The sequence below is a fragment of the Trifolium pratense genome, linkage group LG3, assembly GCF_020283565.1.
Source record: "Trifolium pratense cultivar HEN17-A07 linkage group LG3, ARS_RC_1.1, whole genome shotgun sequence".
Classification (NCBI taxonomy): Eukaryota; Viridiplantae; Streptophyta; class Magnoliopsida; order Fabales; family Fabaceae; genus Trifolium; species Trifolium pratense.
The window spans coordinates 20929403-20936665 of record NC_060061.1 but is presented as its reverse complement, the minus strand read 5'-3'; the positions used below and the strand labels follow the sequence as shown (position 1 = coordinate 20936665).

Below are 7263 nucleotides of genomic sequence, written 5' to 3'. Positions count from 1 at the left end.
AAGTAGTCATCCAAAATGGAACTTAACCACTTGTAATTTTAACTTTAGATCGGATGAATTTTTGACACAAAATCGATCCAAACTAAACTGCGAACTGCGAGAATCCCTACTACTTGTGGTCATATATCGTTGTATGTTAATTTTATATCACTTGCTAATTAATATTGATACATAAATCAACATTAATGTTATGACTATTATTTGTTCTATAGAAAATTTGAATAATCGACTAAAGTTACACATCAAACAAAATATGCTGCACGAGAATACGTGTTTTGTTTGTTGTGTAACTTTAGTGAATTAGTCAAATTTTCTTTACTATTTTTTATGGACTAATGTTTATCTTCACTCTACATGGTCATTTACTTTATATTGTATATGTCTAATATTAATTTTTCCCCCAAAACATAGTGGGGGATGATAACTAATTAGAGTTGACGTGAAATGGATCGGAAGAAGACGTATCTGATGAATGAATGATTCAATCCCCTCTCATCCACACGAGTTCCTCTATGAATGCCTACACAAATCTTAACGTGGGTCCATCACTGCACACTCTTAAGGTCTATTTCGATAAACAACTTATTCAAACGCTTATGGAATACGAAATTATTGCATGAGAGACTAATTCACTATCAAAGTACTTTATCTTTGTTTCTCTGCATACTTCTCATACTTTGCAAATAGTACATCACAATTCACAAGCTTTGAAGACATCTGTGCTACACCTCCTTCTCCATAATAATTATATGTATTTAGTCGCATGAATCGCAAGAATAGATTGGATCTTGTTGATCAATTTTTTATATGTGAATTTTCTCAAACCAAAGAACAGATGGGATCTTGTTGATAAATTATATGTGAATTTTCTACATCAACATGGATCCTCTTTTCTGTTATCAAGATTTGCCAGCATGAAATCTTAAACCGTTCTTGCATTAGAATTTTTTTTTTTTTTCTTTTTCATTTGTTGCTTATTTAACGAATTTGATTCGCTAATTAACCAACAAACAAAGATATATTTAAAATTGACATGGCACGCACACGGGATGTACCAAAAAAGAAACTCATTATTTTTTTCTCTTCGTATAGTAGTAGTGTTAACTTGCAAGGCTTTTTCGTATTAGAATTATATACCCATAAAATTAATAAACAGACTCCCCAAAGTTGATTGTTATAAACTTATGAGACAAAGCTAGATTAACAAATGTTAAATAGGTAGTTGTGGTTTTCGAGTTTGTTTGAAGTTTCATATTGTTTAGGTTTTCGGACTGTTAAGTGTATAAATATATGAGGACAATCTCACCCTATGAGCTCTTTTGAAATTGAGATTCAAAGATATTTAACATGGTATCATAGCTTGTTTGGAGTTGAGATCAAATTATATTTAACAACAAATAGTGTAAAATAATTAACATTCAATTAATTTGAATTTGAATTTCACCAATAAAATCCAGAACTTATAATTAGAAATCCTAGTACCATCCACTTAATGTCTAATAATGCATTGTCATTCACATAGAATGCAACCACTAAAACACCATCAATCATAACAATAACAACTACATAATAAATCCTAATAATTAATTAACTCCAATATTTGGATTGTTGTTAAACATGCCTTAATTATCTCAGTATCTATTTCAATCTGAGAATATATATAACAGATATTTGTTTTCTTATCAGTCTATTATGATAACAGCAGGAGCAGAATTTCTTCTTGGCCTACCCTTCATTCCTTTAACCACCATTGTTTCTGCAGCTACTGCTTCTGTTTTCTTGAGGCACACACTTTGAGGGGAAGCATTGTTTCTTGGTCTATCCTTTATTCCTCTGGCCACCATTGTTGCTGCAGCTTCTGCTTCTTTTTTTATGACAAATACTCTCTCAGGAGTAACATATTTTGGTCTATCCTTCATTCCCTTGGCTCCCATTGTTGATGTTGCAGCTTCTGCTTCTTTTTTCACGACGAATACTCTCTCAGGAGAAACATATTTTGGTCTATCCTTCGTTCCTTTGGCCGCCATTGTTTCTGTTGCAGCTTCTGCTTCTTTTTCCGGGACGAATACTCTCACAGGAGAAACATATTTTGGTATATCCTTCATTCCTCTGGCCGCCATTGTTGATGTTGCAGATTCTGCTTCTTTTTTCATGACGAATACTCTCTCAGGAGAAACATATTTTGGTCTATCTTTCATTCCCTTGGCCGCCATTGTTGATGTTGTAGATTCTGCTACTTTTTTCATGACGAATACTCTCTCAGGAGAAACATATTTTGGCCTATTCATCATTCCTTTGGCCACCATTGTCGCTCTTGCAGCTTCTGCTTCTTTTTTCGCGACACATACACATACTCTCTCAGGAGAGGCATTTTTTCTTGGGCTACCTTTCATTCCTTTGGCCACTGTTGTTGCCGCAGCTTCTGCTTCTTTTTTCTTGACACATACTCTCTCAGGAAAATCATTTGTTCTTGGTCTATCCTCCATTCCTTTGGCCGCCATTGTTGCTGCAGCTTCTGCTTCTGCTCCCTTTTCCTTGAAGCATCTCTCAGGAGGAGGAGGAGCATTTTTTCTTGGTCTACCCCTCTTTCTCTTCACCACCATTGGTGCTACAGCTTCTTCTTTTTCTTCCTTGACGCATACACTATCAGCAGCAGGGGTTTTTTGTTGGCTACTCCCCGTTGTCTCGGGTACAATTGGAGCTGCAACTTCTGGTTCTTTCTGGACGCATGGTCTCTCTAATCCATTCTTACAAAAAATTTGAACCTGGAACCTGTTCTCTTCCTTATATGTGAAAAGCAAGAGCTCTTCATTTAACACCGAGTTGTCTTTCAGAAATTTTTGCCAACCAATATTTTGCAGATATATGTCATTTTCTTTCTTCAAAATACTCATTTGCCATTTCTCACCAGAAGAGCCTATCAGAAAAATCAAAGCATTGTTCCACAACTCTTCACCCAAATTCATAACAATCTTCTTTGGGACTTTCTGCAGATTATGACAAAAAATCATGGTAGCAAGAAGTAATGTTTACAATAAAATAAAAACACATGTATCTGTGCATATGAACCCTGATTCCTTGCGGTCAATGACTGCACACGGCAGTCAGGGGATCCATGATAGTCCGATCTCAATCAAATGGTTTAAAATATAAACAAATTTGGATTTTCTTTAGAAACTAAAATTACTGAGTTTGAGATCTGGACTATGATGGATCTCATGACTGAACAACTATCTTACTAACCTATAAAAACAAATCTCACTTAATTTTCATACTTATAGTTTAGTTGCCATCATAATCCAAAGAAGATAATAAATTGTAGTAATGCATGAGATGATGTGGGAGAAAGTTTGAACAAATTAAAGTAGAAATGAATTACCATGGAGTTGGTGTTGAAGCCTTCTTTAATGATAGCAAAGAAAGATGGCTTGTCTTGTTGATCATGATCCATCTGTTTTTGTAAGGGAAAATATAATTAAACTTGATTAACAAGAAGAGCACAAAAAGTGCCAAAGTTTTGAATTACAAACAGAAACTTAACCAAAAGACCATAAAAACAGAACAGAATGCGCTATCTCAGATGAATGGAAAAAATACCAGATCTAAGATGCATTTTACAGCAAAAATGCAAAACCTAGGTAGTTTGAAAGTAAAACAAGGAAGGAAGGAAGGAAGATAGAAAAACCTTGAAAATTAAGCTGAAACTTGAGATTTGGTTGCAGGTTCAAAGCAAGAGATAGAGAGCATTTGAAAAGCTTAGTGATTAAGTAGTATATGTGATGAATGATGATACTGTTGATTATCAATCTGTGTCATTAGCCAGAAAAGTAACTGTATTGTGGATAGATGCTGAATTACTTAAAATGGTAAGTAGTAGAAATAATTAAGAAATTGGACTGAGTGCTTAAAATGGAAAAGCATTATTAATCTTACTGCCACTACTACTACTGCCCAAAGTAATTGTCATGGGAACCAATGTCGTATGTAGATGCATGGAAATAGGATTGTGTGGAGTCATAAAACATGCATGTGAAAAACTACTAGCCATGCACAAAAATAGTACTAATTCTCCTATGACTCATCATATCGATTTAGATATCATGGGGTAATTGCACTAAGCAGTAATAAATCTTGGTAGTTTAATCTCAAAATCAATGGCTAAGATTGTTTTTTTTGAAAATGCTTAACATGTTTTTGAGGATCCTGTTTAGCATGACCATTTTTTATTAACTATCAAATTTTCAGAGAAATTAAAGAATATATGATAATTTAGAATTCAACTCCAAATTAGTAAGTATATAATTTGGCTAAAAATTATTTCTATTAAACTCAAATTCTTTTAAACGATTCATTCTAAAAAGAAATCATTAATCATTTTTTTTAGGTAGTCTAGTGACTAGAAATATCATCCTTATGGATTAGTAGGATATCTGAGGTTCAAACTCCGAATTCTATATATAAAATGTGATGTATCAACTAACTAAGCTAAATTTCCATTTAAATTTAATTACTTGATCAACTAATTTTTAATCCAATTACGTGAGACGCAATGAGATGTGGAAAATATAGTCAAAGGGGAAAATTGAAGCCAGCTGGTCATTCCATTTTGAGAATTTCTACGGTACTGCTAGAAAAGTAAAGAGTTAAGGGCATGTATGGATTCATTTTGTGAAAGTCAAAAGTGATTGTGAAGACTTAAAATTGACAGTATATTTTAGAACTTTTTATTCTATTATTGATTTCGGCATTAGAATTTTCTAATTTTTTTTACGCAAGAATTTATTCTATTGATTGCGTCTAAACATAATTTGTGGACAAATTTTTCATTCAATGGCTCATTTTAAAAAGTTCACTTTTGTTTATATATAAGACTGAAAGGATTTGTCAAAAAATAAAATTGAAAGGAGTAATTTTTTTATTATTGATCTATATATTTATAACGTGCCATTGTATCGGTACTTATTAAGATACATTTTTAAAAAAAAAGTTAATATTAGTTGTTAGTTTTTTTGTCAAGTAGTTCAAGACTAGAAATCATGATTTTTAACTCTTGCGTCTAAACATAATTTGTGTCCAAGAGTTTATTCTAATTTAAAATCATGATTTTTAACTTTTGCGGCTAAACATAATTTTTAGACAAATTATTTGTTCAAATTCTCATTTTACCTCGTATCATCTTATTCGGTAATCTAATAAGAATGCATTTAACATATGGGACCACTATAAACTCTTCAAAAAAAAACATGGGACCTCTATAAAATGGTCAAAGAGTATACCTTTACTATTTTTAGTAAAAAACTGAATTTAATAATAATAATAATAATAAGGGTCTTGTTAACATGTGCCCTTAAGGCACATGTTAAGATATACCAAAATAGAAATTTAACATTTAATGATACAAGAAATTTAATGCTTCAAAAGTCAAAATGCACAAATTAGCATTTAATAATTTCTATTTTTGCTTCCTTAACATGTGCCTTAAGGGCACAAGTTAACATTCTCCTAATAATAATAATAAATGGATAGCATATATAACATTTTATTATATTTATTACTAGTATTTACTAAAAGTATTAAGGTATACTTTTAAATCATGTCCATATTAGATGCCACGTATAATAGTTTAGTAAAAAAATTAAAATAAATAATTTTTATCATAATTCGAACGCATAAAATTCCAACATCTTCTTAACTGTCAATTCTGGTTTTCACCCGATAATTTGCATTACTCGTCAATAAACAATCTGGTAAAAAAACAAATTCAATAAATGTTTTTGACAAGTAGCCTAGTGACTACAAATTCTACCTTTATGATGGATAAGTTGGGATGTCCGGGGTTCTAACCCGCCCCTTGCATATATAATGCAGTCCAACTGAGCTAAACTCACAGGGACAACAATGCTTTTTTAAATAGGCAAATGTTAGTAAATTAGTGGTTATTTAGTTTCCGGGATCAAAACCCGGTACATCCTACTTTAAACTCCTTCAATGTCCCTGAGCTCACCAACTGAACTACCTATGTGGGACAACCTAGCTAATGCTTGATAGAGAGTAGATCTCTAAAGCAAAGTACACTATCATTTATATTTATTCAGCATACAGAAAATTACTCAGAATTTCCAACAGTAAAGCAACAACTAATCATCCAACAAAATCTTATTTTCAAGAGAGAAAAAATCTGATTTTTCTTCAATTTATATGTGTTTTGCATGTTGGAAATAACACATAAAATTAACCAACCTTGACCCCAAAAAAATTATGAATTTTTCTTCACACCCATTTAAAAAAAATCTAAACTTGATGAAAACCCAGAAACATTATCAAGCTCTTTCTTTCATTCCATCAAAATTCTCATAAACCCAAAAATAAATAAATAAAAAACCATGCAAAAATTCAACTAGGGAAAAAAAATCACAAAACCAAAAATTAAAAATAAAACTACAAATTTTGAAAGAGAAAAAAGAGAGAAAATTTAGATTTACCAGTTGCTTAGCTTGAAGAGTGGATGGTAGAACAAGCTTGTGAAATGAAGGAGAAGGCATTTTCTGACAGTGAGACAAAAAACCAAAACCTTAATGACCCTTTGATTCAAAGTTGAAACCTTTGAGTTGCAGTTACTTGAACTTGTTGAACTTTCAGATCTAGTTCTTCACCATCACTCCCAATAAACTTTGCATTTTGCAACTTTCTCAGCTTTTTTGACTAAAACAATGGTTTTTATTTACTTTTTGAAGGCTTATAAAAAAAAAAAAACGTAAAGAAAAAGACATCAACTTGGCCTAATAACGAGTTGGTGACTCGGTGAGTCAGCACAAATTCAGAGGTTTTCTCAGTTTGGTTTTTCTAAACAACTTTCTCTCATTTCCAGTTTTAAAAAAAGGCCAATGCTAGGGTGGGAGACCATGACATGTCTCTCACCGGTGCACCATATGATATGTGGATTGGATTGAATGTGTACATGATATTATGGTGTACTGTCAGTATTATATTATTTATTAATTTTTTTGAAAAAAAAAGTTTTCAATTTTTCCGGATAAAATTTTTCTATTTTTTTTTGGAAAAAAAATTTCGGTTTTTTTTTTCGAAAAAAAAGTTCCAAATTTTTAAGGAAAAAAGTTTCGATTTTAGAAAAAAACAATTCCGGAGTCTTTGCTGAACAAAAAAGTTTTCGTTCTTTTTTCAAAAAAAAAAAGTTTCGGATATTTTCCGAAAATAAAGTTTCCGATTTTTTTTCTGAAAAAGATCCAATATTTTATTCGGAAA

General features: G+C 31.8%; 1 protein-coding gene across 2 annotated transcripts; it reads right to left on the bottom strand.

Moving 5' to 3' along the window:
• Window positions 1–1398: 1398 nt before the first annotated feature.
• On the bottom strand, window positions 1399–6879 carry LOC123919003. Of its 2 annotated transcripts, none has more exons than XM_045971224.1 (3): window positions 6483–6879; window positions 3380–3451; window positions 1399–2987 (listed from the first exon to the last, which is right to left on the bottom strand). In XM_045971224.1, exons 1-3 carry the CDS (start codon window positions 6540–6542, stop codon window positions 1683–1685), a joined length of 1437 nt encoding a protein of 478 aa, XP_045827180.1. In that variant the 5' UTR covers window positions 6543–6879; the 3' UTR covers window positions 1399–1682. The 2 variants fall into 2 exon arrangements, with proteins under 2 accessions (XP_045827180.1, XP_045827181.1); XM_045971225.1 differs by lacking the exon at window positions 6483–6879 and adding an exon at window positions 3686–3831.
• Between the last annotated feature and the right edge of the window lie 384 nt (window positions 6880–7263).

What these genes read in the sequence shown, in the direction of transcription:
- LOC123919003 (XM_045971224.1), bottom strand. Translation starts at nt 6,542, where the DNA reads ATGCCTTCTCCTTCATTTCACAAGCTTGTTCTACCATCCACTCTTCAA. An exon ending in CTCTTCAAGCTAAGCAACTG is followed by an intron (nt 3,452 to 6,482) that starts GTAAATCTAAAT and finishes TTACAAAAACAG; the next exon opens with ATGGATCATGATCAACAAGA. An exon ending in GCTTCAACACCAACTCCATG is followed by an intron (nt 2,988 to 3,379) that starts GTAATTCATTTC and finishes CATAATCTGCAG; the next exon opens with AAAGTCCCAAAGAAGATTGT.